General features: G+C 35.7%; 1 protein-coding gene and 1 pseudogene across 2 annotated transcripts; one reads left to right on the top strand and one right to left on the bottom strand.

Annotated features, from left to right (window-relative positions):
• The first annotated feature begins 400 nt into the window (after positions 1–400).
• LOC145587856 (GABA transporter 1-like) lies at positions 401–3,686 on the top strand (annotated as a pseudogene). The gene is made up of 7 exons (XR_014101453.1): positions 401–718; positions 850–1,080; positions 1,940–2,037; positions 2,173–2,359; positions 2,467–2,594; positions 2,685–2,921; positions 3,013–3,686. The product of XR_014101453.1 is annotated as a GABA transporter 1-like (transcript).
• A 12,764-nt stretch (positions 3,687–16,450) lies between these two features.
• On the bottom strand, positions 16,451–25,944 carry LOC145587855 (DNA repair protein RAD5A-like). Its single transcript, XM_081644529.1, has 20 exons — positions 24,997–25,944; positions 24,770–24,903; positions 24,405–24,540; positions 24,245–24,298; positions 24,028–24,168; positions 23,777–23,928; positions 23,586–23,670; positions 23,231–23,500; positions 22,990–23,136; positions 22,753–22,908; positions 21,777–21,844; positions 21,018–21,140; positions 20,816–20,915; positions 20,617–20,729; positions 19,891–20,169; positions 19,471–19,671; positions 18,737–18,830; positions 18,543–18,614; positions 17,336–17,434; positions 16,451–17,024 (listed from the first exon to the last, which is right to left on the bottom strand). The coding sequence occupies exons 1-20, from the start codon at positions 25,552–25,554 to the stop codon at positions 16,902–16,904; spliced, it is 3,105 nt and encodes a 1,034-aa protein (XP_081500655.1). The 5' UTR covers positions 25,555–25,944; the 3' UTR covers positions 16,451–16,901.
• Positions 25,945–26,831: the final 887 nt, after the last annotated feature.

The following is a 26,831-nucleotide window of genomic DNA, read 5'->3' as shown; positions in this document are numbered from 1 at the left end:
AAATGAGAACAGTATATAACAATCACTCAATAACTTAGAGGGGTATTAGCTCATTTACACCTCTATTTTTCAAACTTATAAATATTAATGCTTAAAATATTAGGAATTAGGTCATTAGGTGTCTATAATTGGCTTTCTTAAAAAGTTTAATGAAATTTCTGTTCCCTTGATTAATTTATTTTTCGTTCTTTTTTATGCTCGTTATACACGCACTCTTTTTGGTCAACAATACATAATCTGACTTTTCTTCATTGTACTCTATAATCCAGATAAATTCAAAGTGGGACCTTTAGTTTATTGTAGATGTTTATTTCATTTAATATTACTCGTATTTATATATATCTAATTTTAATTTCCTCGCGTGTTTGCAGTGTGAGATCGTGGAAGATAGGTTAGTTGTTGACTTAATGACTACTTATCATTGCGTCCAAATAACTACAAACTCATATAAAAGCAAAGCCAAAAAAAGATGGGTTCCCATTACAAGAAAAGTGTGAAAGAACAAAGATAAAATCATCTGAAAAAAAATTGAGAGAAAAAAATAAAAAATAAATATTAAAAATAAAAAATAAAAAATAAAAATAAAAATAAAAAATGGGCAGTGAGAGTGTTCCAACAACAAGAACATGTAAAGAAGCAGAATCTTTAGTAGTTCCTCTTCTTCCCAACAAAGAAATTGATGATGTTGATGCTACTCTCTATGATATGCAATCTCATGGTAATTACAACTCTATCATCTTTGTTTTGTCATCGAGTCATTGTTATTATCGAGTAATCAAATATGAGTCAGTTTTGACAGGTCGATATGTAATTGATATTCTGATTAACATTTTTTTCATGTTGTTACAGGAACATGGCTACACTGTGGATACCATTTAACAACATCAATAGTAGCTCCACCTCTTCTAAACTTGCCTTATGCTGTTTGTTTACTTGGAAGGAACAAAGGAATGATGTATCTTATTATTGGAGCTCTTGTAACTTTTTACACTTACAATTTGTTATCTATGGTTCTGGAGCATTATGCATCTAAAGGTCTCCGATTTCTTCGATTTCAAGATATTGCTGAGCATATTCTTGGTAAGACTAACTCCCCTACACCTGAAATTTCCTGATATCTGGCATATTCTTGGGCCTCAACCATCAGCTTAAGCTTTTGGTTGAATTGGTCCACTAACATGGTATCAGAGCCAGCGTGACACAGAGGTCACGGGTTCGAATCTCATCCACCCCCACTTCCAAGTGGAATATTAAGCGTTGGGTATGAGGAGGGCCCATGTTGCATCCACACTTCTAGCCCAAACGGGCTCTCGTATGAGGGGGCGTGATAGAGTATAAAACATATTCTTGGGCCTCAACCATCAGTTTAAGCTTTTGGTTGAATTGGTCCACTAACAGATTCGATATTAATAATTAATCTGTTTAATATTGATGACTGTTTGATATAGACTAGTGGCGGATCTAGAAAAATATGATATAGACTATTAGTGGATCTAGCAAATTATATTTTCGCGTTGAAAAGTAACTGAAGTAGGCCATCCAATTTTATTTTCATAACAGCATTCCTATCTTGACTTGTTCTTAGTATAAACTTTTTATAATTTTTCTTACATAATTATAGATATTTAGTGTATAAAATGTGTTTTGGGATGCGTAATTTCATCTTTGTTGCAATATTTGTAGAACAAAGGAAGTATATATTACTAGCATATAATATTATAAAGCTACTCCGTAAATAATGACAGTAATAAATTAAGAAGAAATGTGTAAATATGGCCTTTGAACAATAACTATGAATTTGACAAAGTTTTTAAGTATGTGAAGGAAGTAGATCAACCTAGTGTAATACTCTGTTTATTTCCTCTGTATCAACATTTTCTGAGACATTTCAGGTGATGAGGTTTTGTTATGTAATCTAATGTACCAAGTACTATAACAGGAAAGGCATGGGGTCGATATTTCGTGGGGCCGCTCCAGCTTGCTGTATGCTATGGCTCTGTGGTTGGCTTGATCATACTTGGTGGACAATGCATGAAGGTTATTGCTATTCCATATTACTATGGCCTTGTTCTCTTCACTTTATTTTTAGCGTGCTTGTAAAACACTGATATATTAGTATACTACTACCTCAGAGTTCAGAGAACTAATGCTGTTAGTTTTGCCTATCTGCAGACAATTTACTCTCTGATATGGCCAAACGGCGAAATGGAAGTCTATCAATTTGTGATGATGTATGGAGGTGCAGTACTTTTGGTGGCTCAAGTACCTTCGTTCCACTCGTTACGACACATTAACCTAGTCTCCCTAGTTTTATGCCTCGCCTACAGTGCATTTGCTGCAGCTGGTGCCATTTACATAGGTACATTAATAATCATCCTATAGTTCAACTTTATACTAGTATTTGCTCTAAAAATCTGAGGATTTGATCCTAGCATTAGTGGTTAATAAATTATAATTTGTTTTCAGGGATTTCGTCGCCTGAACCAAAAGACTACTCAATAGTTGGAAGTACTGAAAACAAGATATTTGGATCTTTCACAGCAATCACCATGATTGCTGCGTCATTTGGGAATGGAATCATCCCCGAAATTCAGGTTTGTTCCTCTTCTATATTTGAAACAAAGACACAACGACTGTAATGTCTGTAAGTACATTTTTCTAACCAAAGATTTTACATTTTACAGGCAACGATAGCAGCACCAGTGAAGGGGAAGATGTTCAAGGGGCTAAGTCTTTGTTATACAGTGGTGATCTTAACTTTCTTCAGTGTTGCAGCCTCAGGGTATTGGGCCTTTGGCAATGGCACTAACAGCTTTTTAATCGACAATTTCGTTGACAAAAATGGCAATGTTTTGCTGCCTAAATGGTTTATTATCACCACAATCAGCTTCATTATCCTACAAGTATCCGCTGTTTCTGGGGTAATTACTTTACATCTCTCTTATAAAGTCATGATCGTATTAGCCTTAGTTCGTTATCATCTTAAAGTAATTACTTTCTTGCTTCAAACAGGTGTACTTGCAACCAGCTAACATACTTCTGGAGAAATTGTTTGTTGATCCAACATGTAAACCATTTTCCCTCCGCAATGTGACATCAAGAGTAATCTCAAGGTCCATTTCCGTGATGATAGCCACTACCATAGCCGGCTTGCTTCCATTTTTGGCGATGTGAATGCACTCATCGGGGCATTTGGCTTCGTGCCCCTCGATTTTATCCTGCCTGTCATCTTCTTCAACATGACGTTTAAACCATCCAAAAGAAGTTGCATTTTTTGGATAAATCTCATCCTTGCATTTGTTTTCTCGTTGATTATGGTAATTGGAGTCTTTGCAGCAACCAGACAGATAGTTCTGGATTCTAATGCCGTGCAATCCTTGGATCGTCTTTCTGATTCTTTGAGGCTGTCTTCAGTGGCAAACAGTACTTGGAAATCATTATCAAGTTACTTGGCTAAATATACATAATCTGTTTTCTTTTTTTCAATATGTTCATTGAAGCTAATATGGATGCCAATTCCATGATCATAGTCCTAGAGTACAAACATGTATATTATCCCTCAGAAGTACTAAATTCTTTCATTGATAGCCTATTTACAATGGCATTAAAACAGAAAATATAATTAGGTAGATTGTACAGTGTATTCTATGTACTCTATTATATAAGATTGAAATTCATTTTTGCAATTCATTTTTGGAGATAATCATTCATGTGATGTATGGTAAAAACGCTTCCCTTGTTCTATTGCTAAGGTGTTCCTATTGAAGTCAATAAGTTTGGTTATCTCATATGTCCAAGTAGCACATGCTGATTATCCGTACCACTGTTGCCATTTAACAGCTGATTCTTCCGGTGTCCTAAAAGACCAAATGTGCTGCTTTTCTTTCTCACGTGTTTCCAAAATTTCCTGCACTCAACAGCCTCGCCACCATGAACACTAATTAGGAAAAAGGCTGCATACAATTGGTATGTTGTTCATCACTTCATTGAGAAAAGGTGTTGAGCATGCTATCAGTCCTTCCCTCGCTAGTTTTGAATCAATTGGCAAAGATGTTATTTAAAAATGTTGTGTATAAAGTTACATAACATTGGTGGCAAATCTGATTTCTGTTTATATTTTCTCTCAGTATATTTTAACTCTCCTATTCTTCCAACATCAGATTACTGTTTATATTTCTCTCAGTATATTTTAACTCCCCTATTCTTCCAACAGATTACTGTTTATATTTCTCTCAGTACTGCCTGGGCCGGGGTGAAAACTGGCCGATGATCCAACAGATGTTTTGCAGCTATCATCCCTCAAACCTTATACTCAAGAAGTCAAGAGAAGGGCACAGATTCAATACTTTCTAATAATTTCCATGAAGAGCACCTGATATTAGCTTTAATTTTTTTTAGTGTTGAAGAGCACCTTTTACTCTTCCAACATCAAATTATTGTTGTTTATATTTTAACTCTCCTACGCTTCCAACAACAGCATGTATGCTGCGGCCCCGCTCGTCTCAAAATCTCACTTAAGTACAGATTCGTTTGGACATCTGAGGGAAAAAGAAGAGAGCTTTAACGCCGTGTATACGCCCGTTTGAAAGGACGTGAAGTAACGCCCATTATTGAGAGATGGAGCTTTAGCTTTAAAGTATTCTCCTAAAGCTCAGCTCAAGTAAGGACCCTGGGCGTAAGCCCGGTAAGTTTAAGCTGTCTAAATGGAAGCGATAAAAGACCGGAAATGCAACCTGAGGGGTACTTTGTGGAGATTGAGCCTCAAAAGTATTACTTCAAAAATAGGTCCGAAAAAGCCACGTTTGGATGCTATGCTAATCAGGGTAATCCCTAGCGAAGGGTCCTAAACTGGCGCTAGAGCCTAATTGCCGAGGATTGTTTATATTTTAACTCTCCTACTTATTCACATTATACCAATCTCATGAACTGACAAATTAAAATTCAATAATAGAGGGACTAGAATTTATTTAGATCAAGTTGCCCAAATTTTGACGCAAATCGATTCAGAGAGAAAAGAACCAAAAATGCAATAATCTTACAAAGATAATACTAGTAAACAGTGCCGTCTTGGACATTTTAGGGGCCCGGAGCAAAATCATAAAAAAGGCCCCTAAATTATGAGAATGTATTTTATAATTTTTTATATTATAAAGTTCACCAAAATTATTGATTATAATCGATCCTCCGAGCATTTTATTTAAAGCAAATTCATCAATCAAACCCTCACAAGCTATATTTCCAATACCTCATGTTATTTAAAATGTCAAGAATTTAAAACCAATAAATAAAAAAAAATTAATAAAGAAGAGAAGTTCAGTAATTAAAGCTAACATAATACGAAGTAGAATTTAGGTAATTAAAGCAAAGAAATAAACTAAAAGAGAAAGTAGAAAAGAAAAAAGGAAAATGAAAGCTCATATAAAAGAGAAAATGAAAATCTAAAAATACAAAACAAAAAGAAAATAAAGCAAATAAACTAAACCCCTGCTTTAGTGCTTCTTCATTTCCTCCATTTGAACCCAAAAAAATCACTTAAGCTAACTAAATTAATCTTTTGATTCATTTTTAGATTAAAAAGAAGTAGTTATACTTGTCATTAGTACTACATTTCAATAATTTATCAAAGAATAGTTTTTTTTTAAAAAAATATATAAAAAAAAAAACAAAGGGGGCCCTACAAAAGGGGGGCCCTGAGCGATCACTCAATGAGCTCCCCCTAGTAGCCGGCCCTGCTAGTAAATAAAATAAGCATAGAACAGAGATTAAATCCGGATGAAGAACAAATAAAGTAGTAAAAAGTTTTCCTAAAAATGAAATTATTGAAAGACTAGGAAGTTAGAATCAGTCCTGTTTACTGTTTAGGAGCTTGATCCATATTAGTAATGGTTCTTTTTCTAATATGCTCTTTAAAACCTTTTGCAAATCTTCTGCGTAATTCATCAGCATCAGACATCTCCCCGGTATGATACCTTAACGGCTTATCCATAAGTATTCTTCACGTTGATCCAACACGAAGATGGTTTTATTTATCGTCATTGCACTTCCTATCGGGACAGAAGGCCAAAAGTAGATGTCTAGACTTACTATAATGTCTGTAGTTCTAAGAATGAGTGGATAATTGATTCAAGAGCAACACATCATATGATTTGTGATGCTAAACTCTTAAACTCATGTACACCTATGAATGGTAAAGCTAAAATAAATCTGCCAACTGGTAATACTGCAGCTATAACCTGTAGAGGTTACATTGTGTTGAAAAATGGCTTGAAATTATTGAATGTGTTAGTTGTGTATGCCTGAATTCAAGCATAACCTGATGTCAGTGGGAAGACTGATGAAAGACAATGACTGTGAAGTTGAATTCTGCTCTAAATTGTGCATTATTCGGGACTGTGCAACTCAGAAAGTAAGAGCAACAAGTAGAGCTGGAGGTGAGCTGTTCTACTTGGAGAATGGTGACAAGAATAAGCAGCTGAAGAAAAGTGTAGATGAGAAGGAGATGCTTGGAGATGCAAACAACTCTGTCTGTAATAATTCTAGTCTAGAATTATGCAGTTTATGGCATAATAGGCTAGGACATGCTCCTATGAGCAAAATTGTGAAAACTGGTTGTGTATCTAACTCTAAATTTGTTGATGATGCTGTATGTTAGATCTTATGGCTAAATTTACAAAGTTACCATTCCCTGTTAGTAATTCTCATGCTCAAAATTTGTTTGAAATGATACATATTGATATATGGGGTCCCTACGGGGTGAATATAAAGGGAATTTACAGGTATTTCCTGACAAAAGTTGATGACTGTTCTAAAGCCACATGGGTTCAATTGCTGAAATTGAAATCAGAAGCTTACACTGCTATTGGGCATTTATACAGTTTGCTCAAACTCAATTCCAAGCAACTGTAAAGGTAGCAAGGTCTGATAATGCTTTAGAATTTGATGATGAAAAATGCAGGAAATACTTCAATGATCTTGGGGTAGTTCATCAAACATCATGTGTGGATAGACCATAACAAAATGGAAGAGTGGAGAGAAAACATAGAAATATTCTTGAAATGGCAAGAGCCTTGAGATTTCAAGCAGGTCTGCCTCTACAATTTTGGGGTGATTATGTGTTAACAGTAACATACATCATCAATAGTATTCCAAACATAATTGATAAAAACAAATCACCATATGAAAAAATATTTGGTGAGAAACTTGTTTATTCTCATATGAAAGTGTTTAGGTGCCTTGCCATGGCCTACAATAACCCAACCTTGAATAAAGATAAGTTTGCTGCCAGAGGTGTTCCTTGTGTGTTTCTAGGGTATGCTCATAATCAAAAGGGATACAAGTTGTTGAATCTTATGAATCAACAACTGTTTGTGTCCAGAGATGTTAAGTTCTATGAAAAAATATTCCCTTATAGTAAGGGGAAATCAACCCAGAACTGTGTGACTCCAATGCCAGTGCAGTTTCCCTCGGATGCACTTAGTTCAGAAGAAGAGGAAGTAGAATAAAATGAAGATGGAAATGGTGCAAATGTGGAAGATCCAAATGAAACAGTTGCAGAGCACCAGCTAGAAGCAGATGCAGATGACAATGACACTCCAACTCTGGGAACAGGACAGACTGAGATGTGTGATCAGACTACAGATCAAGCAGGTGATGAACCATAACCTGTCCAAATTGATCTGAGAAGATCAACTAGAGCAAGAAAAGCTCCATCTTGGAGACTTGGACCACATATTATGATATGGGGCAGAAAAGGGCTCATGCCACCTGTGTCTCCACCTCAAATTCAGCCAGAATAAAACCTCAATTTGCAGCATTTTTGACTCAAGTTGTTAATCAAAGTGACCCCACTCATTTTTAGAGATGCTGTGAAAGAAGAAAAGTGGGTAATAGCTATGAATGAAGAGATATCTTCTCTAGAGAATGGCACTTGGGATGTCACTGACCTCCCAGCAGGAAAGAGAGAAATAGGTAGCAAATGGTTGTATAAAACAAAACTCAACCCATATGGGACCATAGAAAGACACAAGGCAAGACTAGTTGTGTTGGGGTGTAGACAAAGGTATGGGATTGATTATGATGAGACCTTTGCTCCGGTGGCAAAAATGAGTACAATAAGATCTTTGTTGGCAGTAGCAGCTATTGAGAACTGGGTAGTATGGTAAATGGATGTAAAAAATGCTTTCTTTCATGGTGATTTGGAGGAAGATGTGTACATGACCATGCCTGCTGGATATACTGATTGGAGAAGCATAGTTCAAGTGAATTCTTCATAGCAAAAGGCAATTCAACATCACAAAGTTTGCAAGCTCAAGAAAACCATATATGGTCTAAAACAAGCTCCAAGGCAATGGTTCTCAAAACTATCACACTGCCTTAAAACAGTTTGGGTTCACTCAATCCAAAGCCGACTACTCCCTATTCACCAAACAACATGAACAATCATTTGTTGTGGTTCTGGTGTATGTTGATGATCTACTACTGGCTGGAAATGATAAGTCACTCCTTATAGAGGTAAAGTAATTCATGGCCTCCCTGTTTCACATGAAAGATCTGGGAAATGTAAGATATTTCTTGGGAATAGAAGTGAACAGATATGAACAAGGCGTCTTTCTCTCCCAGAAGAAATACACTCTGGATCTCATTAAAGAGTTTGGTATGCAGAAAGCCAAACCAGTAAATATCCCTATAGATCCTCACTTGAAGTTCACAACAGAAACTGGTGATTTAATGCCCAATGCAATTGAGTATTAGAGACTCATTGGTCGATCGATATACCTATACTAGGGCTTATAAGGCCTGATATCACCTATGCAGTGAACAAACTGAGCCAATTCATGCAACATCCTACTTCAGTGCATATATAAGCAGCAAAGAGAATTCTAAGATATCCAAAGCTAGCTCCTGGTCAAGGCATACTTCTAGCTTCTAAATCAGCTGCAATTCTGACTGCATACACAGATAATGATTGGGGAGGCTATCCTATCACTAGAAGATCAACCACGGGTTACTGTATACTTCTGGGAGCATCACCATTGCCATGGAAATCCAAAAAAACATGTAGCAAAACCATCAGTAGAAGCAGAGTATAGGGCTATGGCTCTAGCAACTTGTGAAGTTACTTGGCTCAAACACTTGCTCAAAGACTTGGGCATGAAGAAAATAGGTGTTGCAATCTTGAAGGTAGATAACAAAGCGGCCCTGTCAATTGCAGCATATCCAGTTCAACATGAAAGAACAAAGCATGTTGAACTCGATTGTCACTTTTTTCGAGAGAAAGTTACCGCTGGAGAAATACAACCTGAGTATGTTCAATCATCACAGCAACCAGCTGACATCTTAACGAAGCCTATGAACATAGCTCAGAAACAGCCATCATTCTCCAACTAGGAATTATGTCTGACCATTCCTAGTTTGAGGGGGAGTAATGAAGAAATATGAAGATATGTATTATCCTTCCTAGGTGTAATATCTACTTTGCTTGTCCTGTAATGTTAGTTGTCTTATAATGCAGCTGTAATAGCTAAGTCACTAGGTCGGATCATTTTAGGGATTACTTCCTAGGAGTATATATATGTACAGAGGCTGTAACTTAAGGAATAAGAATCATAACATTCAGAGCCACCATAAACTTTCTCCAATATCGTTCTTGCTGTTGCTTCCAATATCAAGACTAATTCGGGTTTAAGTCGGGTCTGGGTCAACTTTAGGTTAGGTCTATAGCAGATCGGGTTACATTTGGGTCAGATGAATAAGTCAAGTTTAATTCGGGTTTTTAATTTAACGGGTTAAAACGAGTTAGGGTCATTTTAGGATTCTAGTCGGATTCAGTTCAAGTCAATAATTTGCGGGTTATAATCAGGTCGGGTCATGTTCGGGTTTGGGTTTCAAATATTGGGTTAATTTGGGTCTCGGGTTGATTTCAAATCGGGTCATATTGGGTTCGGGTACATTTTTTAGGTTAGTTTATTAACAGTTCATGTATTGACTTTTACGTTTAATCATTATAAATTACTTCATTTATTACATTTTTTTCACTTATTTTAGGATTGATAATTTCATATAAATTCAAATTCCAACTAATGAGTTCATGTAAATTTAAGATAAGATATAATAAGTTCTATTAATTCCAATAAGATAGGTTTAATTAATATTTTTGGAAGATAAGTTAAGACCCTATTCTTATATTCATTTTTCATTGGTTCCACTCATTTTAAGAAATAATTTCTGATTAGTTTACACTCGAGTTAATAAGTTTAGATAATTTCAGGTAAGTGGAAATAGGCTTAGTTTAGAAATTAACTATATAAGCTCTTTAGTGTAAAAAATGTCATATAATGTTCGGATTCTGGTCTCAAATACTCGGATTAACTCAGGCTTAGGGTTTGTTCTGGTCGGGTCATATCGGGAATGGGTCGCCTGAATCGGGTTAACTCAGGCTTAGGGTTAGTTTTAGTTCAAGTCAGCTTTTAACAGCTCTAGTTTAGGTCACCACTTTCTCGGGTCCAAACAAGTTAGGTCATGATCGGGTACTAGTCGAGTTGATTTCAGTTCGGGTTCATAACAAGTTGAGTTGAATTTGGGTCGAGTCAATAACAAGTCGAGTTGATTTCGGGTCGCATTAGTAATAGATCGAGTTGAATTTAAGTTGGGTTAGTACTAGGTCAGGTTGAATTAGGTTGGGTTAAATTTGGGTCTTGACGAGTTAAAACACGTCAATCTCGGTTCAGGTCAATAATTTACGGGTTATATTCAGGTCGGGTCAACTCTATTAGGCCGGTTCATGTTCGGGTTTGGGGTCTCAATACTCGGGTTATCTCGGGGCTAGGGTTGATTTCAGGTCGGGTCATATCGGGTTCGGGTCACCATTTTTCCAAGTTCAAACGGGTTGGTTAATAATCGGATTTCGGTAAATTTTTCGGGTCGGCTCACCTTTTGACAGCTCTAGTGCCACATAATTAACCCCTATGACAAACAGATTTAGCAGTTGTTAGTCATTAAGGGAATTTGGTGACATTTTTGTGGGTATTTGGTGAATAAAAAAATTACTCAGGGGTATATGGTGAAAATCCGAATATTAAATTACCATTATTAAATATTTAATCAATATATATATATATATATATATATATATATATATATATATATATATATATATATATATATATATATATATATATATCACGTATCCATAAGAAATTACACATTAAAATAAAATTCAAACCAACGACAAATTAAAAATTACCCTTTAAGTGGTTAAAATTACCAACAGTTAAAGTTACGCTCAAACTGGCCGTTTTACAATAAAATTAATGTACACCCGTTGTGCACAAGACTTACTCATGTATAAAATATAAATGAATAATTAAAAAGATTATACTTGCGTTCTATTCACCTAATTTTTACTAATCTGAATTTATTAGCCCTTATTAGAACTTATTTTAGTTATAAATTGAATTTTGGTAGCCCTGATTAACCCTTATCACACCTTATCTGAACTTATTTTTCCTAGAGTTATCTTATCTAAACTTAACTGAAGTTATTAACCCTGATCTGAACTTATCTTATCTGAACTTAACTGAAGTTATTAACCCTGATCTGAACTTATCTTATCTGAATTTAACTGAAGTTATTAACCCTGATCTGAACTTATATGAATTTATTTTTTCTGAAATAAGTGAAAATAAGGTGAATAGAACAGGGATTTAATTATACAAGCTAAAAGGTGCACGATATACGTGTGTCGTATAAGAAATTAAAAGGAAATTACAAAAGAAAAAAAAGAGAAAGAAATTAAGCAACGCCTAACATCAACCTAAAATCATCTCAAAAAAAAAAAAAAAAAAAAAAAACAAAAAACAAAACATGTGTATTAGGAGTTATGAAACTAATAATACAGATAAAATATTTACTAAAAGTATGAGAAAGAAAGAAGAATAAAAAATACCATAAATGAGCACATTTAGAAGGAGGTTTATGGGAAGGAATGGAGTAGTTATCATAGGGTAGTTATGATAGGTAATGTTTTTAAATAAATAATTTTTAATTTTTAATTGTAGATAAGAGAGGTAATTTGGCAAATTGAGAAGGGCATTTTAGGAAAAAGCAAATTTATCACCCAAAAAGCCCTTTCTTTTTATATTTCTCTTTATCTTTAAATAATACTTCGTACTATAGATATAATTAAACCAATAATTACAGCAAGGTTGTAAAAAATTAAAAATTAAAACTTTAAAAAAAAAAAAAAAAAAAAAAAAAAAAAAAAAAAAAAAAAAAAAAAAAAACTAACAACCCATAAATTTTAAAAACTAATAACCCATAAATTTAAACAAAAAAACTCGCAAGTAAATTTTTATATTTCCATGAATTCGCCAAGTCCGGGTGTTAGGGCTTTAATACTTTCATTCGATCTGCAATTGAAAGGGAGTTTACACACCCTAATCCAGAACGGCGAGTGGTCAAGCATGACCTGTTCTGGTTGTTCATCTCCCCTGATTTCCTTAAGCACGAGCAATAGGTTCTCCCTGTTATACTACTAAGCAATAAACAGAAATTACTTATCTCTTGATGCGTGAACCAAAGTTACAATAGCCGCGTCGTGGAGAACCACTGACCTAAAAGACGATTCCGCGCTACCTCCCGGTGCAGTAGACTAGAAGCGGTCGCCCTCCAGGATAAGCACGGCGTCGGAGTTTATGTGAACTCACAAACCCGACTGGAACTCAGAATACTTGCCCAGAAAACAGAACAGAAAGAACTCGTGTTTAGATAACTTTAGAGAAGAGAGAAGAGTGATTGTGTTATTGTATTTTTGACTGGGAAAAGCAACAAGTATATATAGGCAATAGAAGGGAGACAAGAAGCATAAAACGAGGAAAGAATCTGGCTAAGAAAACGACCAGATTTATTAAGCCAGTCAACAACAGAAGCAATAGACAAGGAATTGAATCAGCAGCTACAATCAAGGGATTAATGACTGATTTAATTCCGTAACCCCAACAGTCGGAAAAGAATAATCCCAAAAGACAAAAAGGAATATTTTGTTTAACAAAGAAAAGGAAATAAAATTTCTCCAAAAAGATAACAAGGACCCACACCCGCGCATCGCATTCCCCAAGACCCAAGTCCCGAGGCTCGAGCCCGACCCGGCTCGGCGCGCGCGCGTGTGTGTGTGGAGTAACACTTACCTCCCACTCACTCAACTAAGTAGTGCTAAGACACTACAATATAAAAACTAGGAAAAACCTTTTCCCCCAACCAATGTGGGATTTTCCCCTTTCATTTGTTTTTTCCCTCTCTTTTGTTTTTCCCCAACTCTCTTATTTTATATCAAGAACTTCCAACAATCCCAGCACCATGGCCCACCACTCAAAATTTTCTCGTTGTCCTTCCAGTGAAAGAATTGGAAAGCAAACAGATTAAGGCCAATTGCTTTAATCACCAATTCGTGTGCCGGATTCCAAACCTTCATCATTGTTCTTTTAAAGGCCTCAACATTGTACGAGCGTTCGGTGATTAATTTCCCTACCAATAGCAATTCTAGGGTATTTTTTGTCTCAGGTTCCTCTATGCATCCAAGGTCAAATAAGTCTCCCTCATCGTCCTCTAAACAAAGAGCAGAGCATTTTGAAGCAAGTTCCTCGGCCATATTGCCGGAGATCAGGCGTCCAAGTCGGCAAACGGAGAACGGCTTTTCTTGCAAAGGAGGGAAACCCTTTCTTTCAAGGGAGAGCTAAATAATTTTTTATTTTTAATTGTAAATAAGAGAGGTAATTTTGCAAATTGAGAAGGGCATTTTAGAAACAAGCAATTTATCACCCAAAAAGCTCTTTCTTTCTATATTTCTCTTTATCTTTAAATAATACTTCGTACGATAGATATTATTAAACCAATAATTACAGCAAGGTTGTAAAAAATTAAAAATTAAAACTTTATAAAAAAAAAAAAAAAAAAAAAAAACTAGGGTTTGTTCTCTTCAGCTTATTTTCAGTTCAGTTCAGTTTAGTTCAGCTCTAATAAGTTCAGTTCAGTTCAGTTCAATTCTTATCTTAATTTTTTTCTCTTATAAAATATTCAGTTCAGTTTAGTTCAGCTCAAATAAATTCAGTTCAATTCACTTTAATTTAGCTCATTTCATTCAATCAGAACAGGCCCTAACAACCCATAAATTTTAAAAACTAATAACCCATAAATTTAAACAAAAAAACTCGCAAGTAAACCAAAACAAAAAAAAAAAAAAAAACGCCTTGACCACTTAGACTTTTTTTTAAGACGAATGACCCTTGAAAGCTTGAACCCTTTAAATAATAAAATAATACTTGTAAGTAATTAAAAAACCGTGGTTTAGACTTATAAAACAAATCTTGGTTTAGCAAACGGTCAGAATTCAAAATCAAAATTCAAAATCCTAGTACCGACTTAAACTTCTCGCACTATATAAACTCAGCAATTCAGCATTTTGAAAGTTTGGGTCTTGTTCTTTTGCTCAACACAATTCTTTGAATCTTGATGATTGATTCACCTTTTGAATTTCAAAGGGATTTAAAAGTTTGAAACCCATTAAATCGGTTGAGTCGAGGCCATCAAAACTGCAGTCTTTAATAGCAACAATGCATCCTGTTCTTTTGCCGGAAAGTACATCAATGGAGGAAGGTGGTAATCAATTGAGTAAGTTGCTGGAAAGTACATCAATGGAGGAAGGTGGTAATCAATTGAGTAAGTTGCTGGAAAGTACATCAATGGAGGAAGGTGGTAATCAATTGAGTAAGTTGCTGGAAAGTACATCAATGGAGGAAGGTCGTAACCGATTGAGCGAATTGCCAGAAGATTTGCTGTATTTTATCTTGAGCCGTATTCCCATTAAAGAAGCGGTGCGAACTGAAGTTTTGTCAAAGCGTTGGAAAATTTTTTGGAAGGGATTACATATTGTTCAATTCTTTTATGATGAATTTCTGGATGTAGAGTTTTGGGTTTGTTTTAAGTTCATCAAATGATGATAATTACCTTGATGATTATTTTGGAATTTTAATGCCAAAAGGAGTTAAAGTCATACAGTTAATTGACTTGGGGCCCGCACGATTAAAGCTTCCAACAAGAATGTTTAACAGCAATACTTTGACTTCAATGAGTTTGGGACTATACAACTTTGATCTTAGTTTGCTAATGAATGATGCTGCAGCAATTTCTTTGCCGTATCTACTTAACCTTGAAGTAGACATTTTTCTTTCACAATTTGGTATTTTGGAAAAATTACTCAAAAATTGCGAGTCGTTAAATTTTCTTTGTGTTCATGATTTTGATGAGGTGAAAGACGTCAATATGGAACTTAATTTTGCAAGCACCAGCCTTGAGGATGTATATATTTCATTGCAAGGTCGGCCAACAAATATCACTATCGATGCACCGAACTTGTGCCAATTCATTTTGAATGCAAAACTGGATATTCTGATTAAGGTCTTGAGCAAGTCATTCAATTTGCTGGAAGTAAAAATCTTATGCCCCTTGTTATCGATTTTGGAATCGCTGAATCTATTCAAGTTTGCAAGTGATATTACCTTACATCCTAAGGTTATCATGGCGTTCAATGGCCTAATAATTGAAGGAAAAATCTTTGAAAATGATACCCTCAAACTCACTGTTGATATGGCAGCAGCCACTGATTTTTTTTGGGATGACAAGTCAAGTTTACCGGACTGTTTGGTGAGCCAATTGAAGTCAATCACCATACTTATGGGCAGTCATTGTATGAAGGATGTTCTGGAGTTCATTCGCTATATACAGCTTTCATCTTAGTTGGAGGAATTAAATGTCCAATCATAGTTGTTAGTAAGTAGTATACTATCAAGTGTTAATGCATAGTTTTAGAGTTTAGGAGTATTCTTCCAGATTTTTTTACAGTTTTAGGGTTATTCGGATTGATGTTTACATTTGTATACGCTGCAAGGAACCAGCCCAATAATCGGTACAGGCCTGCTATACAATTTACATATACTACAGGAAAGCTAAATCAGCCTCAGCATCAACTTGATGGATGAGCTGGAATAAGCAGTTATGGAGTTTGTTAGCCTTTGGAGGCAATTTTGTAATTCATTCCTAGTTTGTTATTTCCCTAAGTCAGTTTGTTATGAGGAATTTTGTATTAAATAGAGGTTTGCTTGGTGAAGAGGGTATGCAAAAATTATATTGTGATTCTCTTCCTCTCGAAAGAAGGGTGATTGTATGGCTGATTACACTAATCTTCAATACAAATATCGGTTACTTAAGCTAATTTCCTTTTCTGTACCTTTCTAGAATACTCTGTGAGTCTGTTCTGATCTAAATCCTAGCATACGCTTGTGATGACTTCAAGTACTAAGTATTTTCCTAGCAATTGTTTTACAAGTTTGAATTTGTATAAACTATCAAGGACTCTGACAAAATTAAAAAGAAAAAGAAAAAATAGCAAGAGCAGAAATTACAGAATAAACATGACAGTGAATTTCATTGACTTCTAATAATCTTACATCAGAAATATACATCATATGTGCGAACCACTAAAGCAATGATCTGATTCATTCTCATATGCAACAAAAATCAGCTTCCAAAAAGCCTTCCCTATGACTCGCCAAACAAACCACAAATTCCCCCGCCAATATAATTTACATCGAACAACCACAATCAGACCCCAATATCGAACAACCATTAACGGCACAAATTCCCTCGCCTGCGGGTGTCAGTTAGAACTATAGCCTCAATTTCCTACACTGATAACAATGTCTGACCAAAACACCAATTTAAGGTACCCAGAAAGAGTCAAGGTTATGAGATTTAGGGGCATGTTTCGTGCATCCACACAAGATCACCAAAACTGGAACCTGAAGAGCACTGAGTGCATGTGCAGCCACTCCATAATCTTGCTTTTGTCTCTAAGTGAAAAGCATCTTCAACTCCTCTATGCGTGCACTTCGGACTTCTTGATCAGTGAGTGCACCAGAAATCATCCTCTGTTTTCTAGCCTGTACAGCCTCCATTCTTTCCTCCACCGTTCCCTGATGCAGTTTATTGTTAGTGGTCATTCAAAATCAACCCAAATACTGAAAGTCAAACCAACGTTCATGTTGAATAGCACATTCAAAGATAAAGTGTTTGGACCACGTAAAAGCAATAAACAAACCCTGTAAATGGTCCTGTAGAACACTTGGGAGTGCAAATCCCATAATTAAACTTTCTAGTAGTTACAACATAGAAAGGACTCTATAGGAAATGGGCAGCTTATGAAACATGACTTCTAATGCCAGTAGAATGGTGGGAAAACCCATTTGTTTTAAGGAAAAAATAGGTCCAAAATGAAAAAAATTACCTTGATAATGAATCTTTTAATTGTTACAGGCTTAGTTTGGCCAATCCGATGAATGCGCATGACTGCTTGTTCTTCAACAGCCGGATTCCACCATGGATCCTATATACACAACACCAACAGTAAGATGTAGATCACATGACTGAATACAGCAAGGACAATCCAGTAAAATATGCAAGAGCAAACAAAATTCACAAGTTTCACGAGCAGCCATTGTCCATGATTTTTCGTAACATTGAAAATGCAAATTTACAAAGCCAGCAGAACTTGTGGTTTCAGTTTTATATATATAGAAAATATTCTCATATTCAATGCTTTCTCGCGTCAGGTAGCTGCAGCAAGTTGCAGAATCCATAATGCAAGTACTAGACCTACCGTGTAATCATACATTATACATTCCGAAACATTAAAGAGGCTTCTAGTCCAAACATTTATAAGATAACTTATTCCCTTCCTGTACTATCCTCATAATCACAAAAAACCAACAAACTAGAATCTGATCAATATACTGAACCCTAGTGTTGATTTACCATGTACAATTATAAATTGACTTCTAAATGTTCATGTGAAAACCATGTTGGTAAATAAGGCAAAAGACTAAATGAAAGCAAATTTATCCAACTTATCCAAGCTTCAAATAATCTCCACGGTGATATAAACGATGACATGTCTTGTAAGTAACAGCTTATGAAATGCACGTGGCAGCACATCAGAATCAATTATAAATTGTACTATTCCGCTAAAAATGATGTCTTAGCAGTAAGCAAATAATAATATTAATCAAACACAGAATTCTTAAAACTCCAAGTTCTTTCACTGTTTCATAAAATGTATTAGAAATAAAATGTGATGAGCAAAGAAAGAACTACTCACTGACATAAATATTAAAGGGAAAATAAAACCCACTAGCAGCTAATGTAGATGCATTTTTCCAGGTAGAATCAAAGATTTAACGGATATACAAGTTAAAAAATGCCTATTGGCACCAAAAGCATAGTAACGTGAACTAGCAAGTAGCAACTACTGAATTGCATTTGCCAATCAGATTAAAAATTGCTACGGAGTATTATATAAATCCAATAGTATTCTCAGATTAATGCACATTCAGAAACTAAGAAAATATAGAGGTATCAATAACACAAAAATAATCACTGTTGTGTTCGAGAAAATCATCAAACAACCAAAACACAGATACTGATTCAGCACCTACCAGGACAAAAGCATTAGAAGCAGCTGTTAGGTTTATTCCCACTCCGCCAGCCTTTAATGACATGAGCAAAACCTATTATCCACATACAAGTTTAATATAAGAAAATAGCACCTAGAAGACAACAATTTATACTAAGAAAATGTTGAGCGTTGTAAAGAGCATAAATAGAAAGTCAAAAGTAAATTTTGACAAACCATGACATCACTATCTTCAGAAAACTTTTTTAATACTCTCTCACGTTGCTGTTGATTTAAGGTTCCATCAAGGCGAAGAAAAGATATGTTATTCCTGCGTACAAAAAAAAAACGCCAAAGTAACTCCTGAGTACAAAAAAAATATCAATCCATAGAAAGCTATGTACATTACACAAATCCAATCACTTAAGATAGCAACATCAGATTATAAAAGTCAATCATAAGTACACAGCTTCAGATACACAATAAAATAAAATAAAAAATTATTTGGAAAACGGTGTTGATGTAAACACCTTCGTATCAAATTGCAGCGACATCCAAGCACAATAGACAAGGTCTTTCAGCAAGCCTTTCCACTTAAAGACAAGCTATTAAAAAAAACATGCCAAGTTCTCTACCATCTGAAATCTGAACAGTACTTGTGTTTAGACAATGCAAGAGCTGCGCAGATATAAAATGTGACACAAATTAACAGGCAGCCCTAATAACAGTGAACTTTATTTTGCATGATTTAATGTTATCCTGCAAGTACTATAAGTGTTTTTAATGAATACTTAAATAGGCAACAAGTATTCCAGAAAAAGCACTCAATAGTGTAGTTGATAACAAAGAGATAAATTAAACCGCTGATAAACCGACAAGTCTCAAACCAAGTTTGTTTATGGACAGTCTATCATGCGATGCATATACCAAAGCTAATAACCTAACAGCCCCACCAGAATCAAGAAAATTACCGAGTAAGAGGAATCTCTAACAGGTCCAGAAAGGCAGTCCATTGGCTAAAGACAATGCTTTTGGATCCTGAAGATCGTAGATTTTCCAATTCACACAACAATGATGAAATTTTTGTAGATTCAACCCAATTTTTCTCGACATCTATTTGAAATCTACTGTCAGTTGGAGCTGTGATGAGATCGTGCTTGTTCACCGATTTCCTGAAAAAAAACATCAAATCTTTTGAGCCTGAAAAATATTGATCTTACAGCGCAAACAAATAGGAAAGTCTAGAGGGCAGAAAAGCAAGGACATCAAAAGAGTGGCAGTATTATATTGCACTGGATGAATATAAAACAGGGAGGAGGAGCCAGGAGAAGTACAATACAAAAGAGAAACAGGATAAACTTTGGTAAGCTGCTGAAGAAACTTGAACATACCTGCAGACCGGACATAAACCCGAAGCAGAATTCCGCCAACTAGCCAAAAGGCACTCCCGACATAAGCGATGAGCACAAGGAGTCAACACTGCATCTTCAAAAGCTTCAAGACATATTGGACACTCTCCTTGCTCACCATTCTTGAGCTCATCTACAACCTCTTGAATATAAGCTTTCGATGGCACAACTTTTGCTTCACCTTCAGCAGTACCGCGACCACCTCTAAGAAATCGTTTGGCAAGCTTATCCAGGTCAGCATAATCTTGTGTATCACCTCGACTGCACGCATTAAGCTAGTTTCAGAAACGATGTCCACAAAAACAGAAGTATGGGCAATAGGGTATGGAACATGATAAGAAATGAATAACACAGCATCGAACATACAATGAAGCAACAGATTTTATGAGGAAATTCTGCAACTGGCATAATAAAATTATTTGACACCCAAATTTTCCTATCAACCAAAGTACATTAGGATAATTAAAGTAGAAGACCTTAAGAGAATCTAAGTTTCTAATTGAAAAGGTCCTGCTATAACTATAAAATCATTGGAAAGCTTCAGAAAACATTGTTATTACACTGTAATGCATGTTACCAAGATGAGGTATAAGCAAAATATGATGCAACCACAAACAGCATCAAGCTATCAACAAGGCCAGCCACTGAGGTAGTATGTCAACAAAAATCACATATGGAGATACTAAAAAAGAGATGAGAAATCCTCACCTCATGACAAGAAATGGATGGTCACAGCATTGCCGAAGTCGTAACAGTAGTTCTAATATGGAAGCGTAATTATGCAAAACCCGCCCTTGCTCCACAAATCGATCAAATTTCACCTGCAATATACTTGAGATATGAGATATACCAAGATGGAGTATGCCAAGACAAAATCTTCAGAATAAACCGATGCTAAGAAAAGTACCTTAGATTTTTTAAACAAAGCCTCATAAAAGTCCTTTTCAGCTTCTGTCAGCTCACAATAAACCACTTGGATATTGGCTGGAGGCAGGACTAAAATAGGCCTGAATGAACAGAAAAATGGCGAATTAAACTAAACAATTGAACAGACATCACATTTCTCTCAAAAATGGGGTGATATACGTATATTCGTCTAACTAGCTCACCTTCCATCTCGATCAACACTGTACTTTGTTCTTCGTAGCATTATTGGCCTTAAAATGGAGTGAACTAGTTTCAATCCTCTTTCATCACCTTCGTCAAATGGCTTTTGAACGAGTTTATTCCACCTGTAGAAGATAATGGTTCATTAGACGACCTGAAAATCATTCCAACTGACAAACATGTAATAAGGACAACCAAACTTAAATCTCCTTAGTGTTAGATACTAGAACTAATGGATCACCACAACTGCATAGGATTTAAGGATTCCACCCCATTCTACTTCAAGGTATCATATCACATTCACTCCGAATCACAGAAACTGGTTAACCATACAGCCCAAACCAACTAATATTTAAAAGCCTATTGTCAGAAGCTCATAAATTCATAATACAAACTTATACTACCTCCGTTACATATTATGTGCAACAAAAACATCAACACGGACTCCTAGACAAAATTTGTATGTGAGTGGTAAATGGAGAGAGAAATATAAAAAAACATGTGATGAGGAAAGAGATAGAGAGAAATGACAACCAATAAAAGGAAAGAAAACATTTGTTGCAAATAAAGTGTAGCATCTATTTTTAGTAAATGTTGCACATAATATGAAACGTAGATAAAGAAAAAAAGAAATTTGTTATGCAGGCATAAGTTTTAATCTTCCATTAAGAAACTTTACTAAACTAGTGAACAAATAATTGCTATCTTTCATATAACAATCTTCCCAAGATGGAAAAAAAAAAAACGGAGCAGAAGATTACCATGCCCAATTTCCCCATGGCTCCACCTTTAAAAATCGAAGAAGACTAAATATGTCCTCGAGATTGTTCTGAAAACCAAAAAAGCAGATGTAAATCATCATGAATTGAACAAAGTATAGTTCTCGTAGATGAATTCAAAATACTACAGGTAAGGGGCAGTATTTAAACCAAGCATTACACAGCAGAAGATAGTATGCATTACATTCTAACTGCAGATAAAGAACTACACAACAGGAGGTATGTATTAAATTCTAACTGCAGAGAAAGTATTAAACAACAGCTGAAGGTATGCAATTGTGCATTACACTCTATCTGCAAAGAATTATAAAGCAGCAAAATTACCCAAAAAATTGCCTGGATAAACCAACAAATATAGTAGAATACTAAGCTTTCAGATACCAATTTTCTTCTGGGCATAATATTCTTTAAGTTCAAAAAAAAATCATAAAACAAGATCTTTGACACTTTAGAACACCCATATAAAGAATCCTTGAGTGATTCCAAAACACTTGCAGAGTTGATAAAAAGAATCAAGAAATACTAACTCTATTCTTAATTTCACCCCTCTTTTAGGTTGTCTCAAAAACATAACATGTTTCTATTTCAAGTATACTTTCTCTTTCCTCTCTTCATCACATCAACCCCTTTTTATCCACTTGACAATGTTTCTAACTATTTCTCTGTCTATCCACAATCCACCACCATAATTTAGCAGGCACTAAATAAATATTCTAGATATTTTAACCAAACAAAAATATGATAAATACTATTAAAGAAAGGGTGGTACACTACACAGACAGGATTACTAAAACAAATATATCAATCAATCAATCAATCAAAGCCTTAATCCCAAAAGTGGGGTCGGCTAACATGAACCAAATTTGATTACTAAAACAAATAATATTAAATAAAATGGTAAAACAAAAGGGCAATATATTAATAAGAAATTACATATATATTAAAAAAGAGATGTCACCTGGATAGGAGTGCCAGTGAGACACCATCTAGAATAAGCTGTTAAAGCATTAGCAGCCACAGAAATTTGGCTTTTTGAGGACTTAATTGTGTGTGCCTCATCAAGCACCACTCTTAACCAACGTATAGAATGAAGAGCACCACAGCCTTCAGTATTCTGTACCAAAGAGGAAGGTATAGAATATCAGGTAAATGACAATGTGGCAAAAACTCTAATATCATAGCAGCTCCAATCTACCTCAGATGAAAATTCTGAAGCTAGAACTCCATAGGTAGTGAGAACAACATCATTTTGAGCCAAGAGTTTAGCATCCTTTGATCTACCTTGTCCATAATGAACATAAACAGAGAGGGAACCAGGCAGAGCATGAGTTTCTATCTCTGCCTGTCAAAAACAAAAGTGAGCAACAGCCTGGTGATTTGCATAATATGAAGACCGATACCTTTAAGAATCTGAAAAAACATTAATAAGCAAATACCTTCCATTGGCTAAGGAGTGTCATAGGACAGACAATAAGACTGCCACCATCCATAAGAACATTCTCATTTCTCATCTGCTTGTCAATGCCCTGAAACTTTGCAACCTTCTTAATTGGATCAGGAGATGCATCAATGGCTATACAGAGATCCGTACTTTCACCGGAAGAAAGGCTCAACTGGCTACTAGGTGATCCAACTCTCTCTGAATTAGACAAGAGAAGGGATATGGTCATGACTGTCTTTCCAAGACCCATTGCATCTGCCAGAATCTAAAAGCACAAACCAGAATCAAGATAGAGAATTTATATAGTAAAAATGATTAGTGTTTATCCATTAATAGCACAAGAGGCGTACTCCTCCCCTAGCCATTTGAAGTGTACTCGGAAATTCCATAGTTGCTTCACCAGAAAATGAATTCAAGTAGACAACAAGGTCTCTCCTGCAGAGCACAAGATTCCAGCTCAAATATATATCTTATTTCACAAAACACTACTGACTCCTATATACTAATTCTCTGTAATAAAGTAGATTCGAACCAAACATACTTGTCAGCCAGGCGATATGCTTCCCAACATGGGTGAAGAGTAGAAGCAGCCTCATCAGTGGTTTTTCCCCTCTCCAACTGGACCATCCAATGAAGTGCCTGCTTCTGATAGGGACGGAGTTTGCAAAGAAGGGTGCTTGGCGGATCCATTTCCTGTGATATTTTACATGAAAGTTTAGTGGACTACTAATACAAGCTTAGATGTTAGATCAGTTAGATGGCAGAAATAGAGATTGTGGAAAAACATGATACCTCCAGCATAGAGCTGTCTCCGACTCCAACAATGCTATCAACATCAGCATCGGATACACCTTCCTCACCTTCAGCATTATCTACATCTGATGTCAAGTTCTTCACATTCTTGGCATTCAACAATGAGGTGCGCAGACATTCCTGTTCATACAAATTTCAAATTAAACACAAGGTTGTGTACCACAAAATTTGGCCACCTAGCAAACATGAGCTATACCGTAGAATCCAAAGGCCGCTTCCTTGTGTACAAATTATCAGGAGTAAACTCAGCCTACATTGCAAGAGAAAGCTGAATGTTAACATATTTGCTAAGCATTTAAAAGTGTAATGCACTATGAACCACTCCAAATGCAGGAAGGTTGAAATCATTGAACTACCTTTTTAAACGGAGCTATCCCAAGCAACCTGAATAAATTTGGCAAAGGATGAACAACTGTTTCCTCATTTGAATTAGCAGCTGCTTTTAATGAATTTTGACGATGCTTCTGGAACATTGAACTGTTTATGTAGACACTGGATAGAAAGCAAAGTGCACACATTTTAGGCAGTACATAAACAACAAAAGTACTTAATACCCATAATCTAACCCATTGAACTACTAAAATTCGACTATCCTGCAATCAATTCCCCGAAATCCTATCGAAACAATCCTCATTGATTAAGCTTATCATGACATAACTCGATATTAGACAAACACATCAAAACTAAAACATTTTATTTTCCAAACATAACCAATACTCACCTCACATTTAACGCAATGGTGTCCATAATACCCAAATTTTCAGGAGCATATTTACAAAATCCCTCAATTTTAATCTTCTTATCTCTCACAAGGGGCAACAAACACCTTGACCACTCATTCGGAATCCGGCCAATCTACAAACAACAACATCAAACTCTATAATGAAGACAACAATATCAATACAAACTTCACCAAGTAAAAACTTCCAAACAATTAAGTACACCTACCTCGCCGCCGCTCTTCGTAGAAAATCTAACAATCTCAGAACAAGCCCCAGCCTGTTTTCCTCTACCAAAAACCTTTCCTGGTAAAGGCGAATTCGAATTCAGCTTGTTCTTCACAGAAAACGCAAAATCAACCTCATCTCCAATCTTAATCCTCCTCCCTTTACTCGTCGACATTGCGGAAATCTCACCATACCCAACAAAACACCACTCTTCGCCTACCGGCTTCGAACTCGAACAAGTAATCGCCTTTTCCCTCTCCTGCACATCAGCTACAACCATTTCCTTACAAATTACTTCCTCATTTGATTTAGAATCCTCATTTGTATCCTCAATCGTGATCAAATTTGAGCTGGGAATCTTCACCCTCTGACTCGAATTAATTCTAGGGTTTTGCCGACTTTGAGAAATGAAACTGGGGGTATCGAAAATAATGTTAATTGCACCTGTTGCATCATTGTTCGCCATGTGAAGAGCTCTGATTATGTCCATTTCAGCGTAATCTTGCCCTACTACTGACCGAATTGTTTCTATGACTTCATCTTTGATCTTGCAATTCATACTGTAATTTTCCGATTGTAAACCCTAAATTTGAATTCTATGAATGTCAATGAAATGAGGCAAAATGTAGGAAATTGAGAGAATTTATGGAGTGTTAGGGTTTTGTTGAGTTCAATTGATGAAATATATTGAAGATGAATTGGAGAAATTGGCGGGATTTAGGGTTTTGAAGGAGGGAAATTGGGAAATGGCGCTTGGTTGAGGAACGGATGGACAGTGAAAGTATATGTAAATTCCCGCCATGTATTTTACATTATAGATAAAAAAAATAAAAAAAATAAAAAAAATTTGACATAAATAATCCCACCTTTTAGTAGTTGCTCATATTAGTCCCACCTTTCAATTAACTCATAATAGTCCCAACTTCAACACATATCAGTTTAAATTGGACCCTCTTCACTTATGACCTGCTACACCAAGTAATCCTGCTGACATGGCATTTGGGTTGAATGTCAACCTTTTAGGTAACCCTGCCTTTAACCTGGCTACTGGTACAAATGTTTATTCATAGTCAATTCCTTCATGTTGATTGAAATCTTGTACTATCAGTCTTGCTTTGTTCCTGACAATAATACCATGCTCATCTAGTTTGTTCCTGAACACCCATTTTAGTTCAATTGTCTTTTGATCAACTGGTCTAGGTTCCAGATGTCAAACTTCATTTCTTTCAAACTCATTTAACTCTGCTTGCATAACATTAATCCAATTAGCGTCAGTTAAAGCTTCAACATAGTTCTTAGGTTCCATGGAGAATAGGAATGCATAGAATGCACAGAAGTTCCTAAGCTGAGATCTAGTTTGGGTTCCTTTGGTGATATCGCTCATGATTGCATCAATTGGATGTGAGCTTTGATGCATGCTTCCAAGACTTAGGTGTAAAGTCCTTGATTGGATACAATATTTCTGTATTATTGTTGACTGGTACTTCTGTTGGAACTTGATAGAGGAATAATCGGTCGTTGGACAATCACCTTAAAACCAAACAATATTTCTACTATACCTAAACCAACCTAAGACAAGTTTAGAGTAAGTATAAGATTGTATCCATAGGGAATGGGTAAGGACACCAAGAGTATGAAACGGTTGCAATCTAGTTCGGTCACAAATTGGGGGTTTTGATTAGATAACTACTATGGAGACAAGCACTAGGGGGAAATGGGAATCAACACCAACCAAACCAATGAATCAAAACAATAGGCAAAAGTGAGCACAAATTGGGTGATAGAGAGGGCACTCAACATTGCCTTCTTTCGAAACCACAACACTAAGCATTCCTA

Source organism: Chenopodium album, chromosome 17 (genome assembly GCF_948465745.1).
Source record: "Chenopodium album chromosome 17, dcCheAlbu1.1, whole genome shotgun sequence".
Taxonomy (NCBI): domain Eukaryota; kingdom Viridiplantae; phylum Streptophyta; class Magnoliopsida; order Caryophyllales; family Amaranthaceae; genus Chenopodium; species Chenopodium album.
This window is presented reverse-complemented; position numbering and strand designations above follow the sequence as displayed.

What these genes read in the sequence shown, in the direction of transcription:
- LOC145587855 (XM_081644529.1), bottom strand. Translation starts at nt 25,554, where the DNA reads ATGAATTGCAAGATCAAAGATGAAGTCATAGAAACAATTCGGTCAGTA. An exon ending in GGATAGCTCCGTTTAAAAAG is followed by an intron (nt 24,299 to 24,404) that starts GTAGTTCAATGA and finishes CTTGCAATGTAG; the next exon opens with GCTGAGTTTACTCCTGATAA. An exon ending in GGTTTATGTCCGGTCTGCAG is followed by an intron (nt 19,672 to 19,890) that starts GTATGTTCAAGT and finishes GTTTTTTTTCAG; the next exon opens with GAAATCGGTGAACAAGCACG.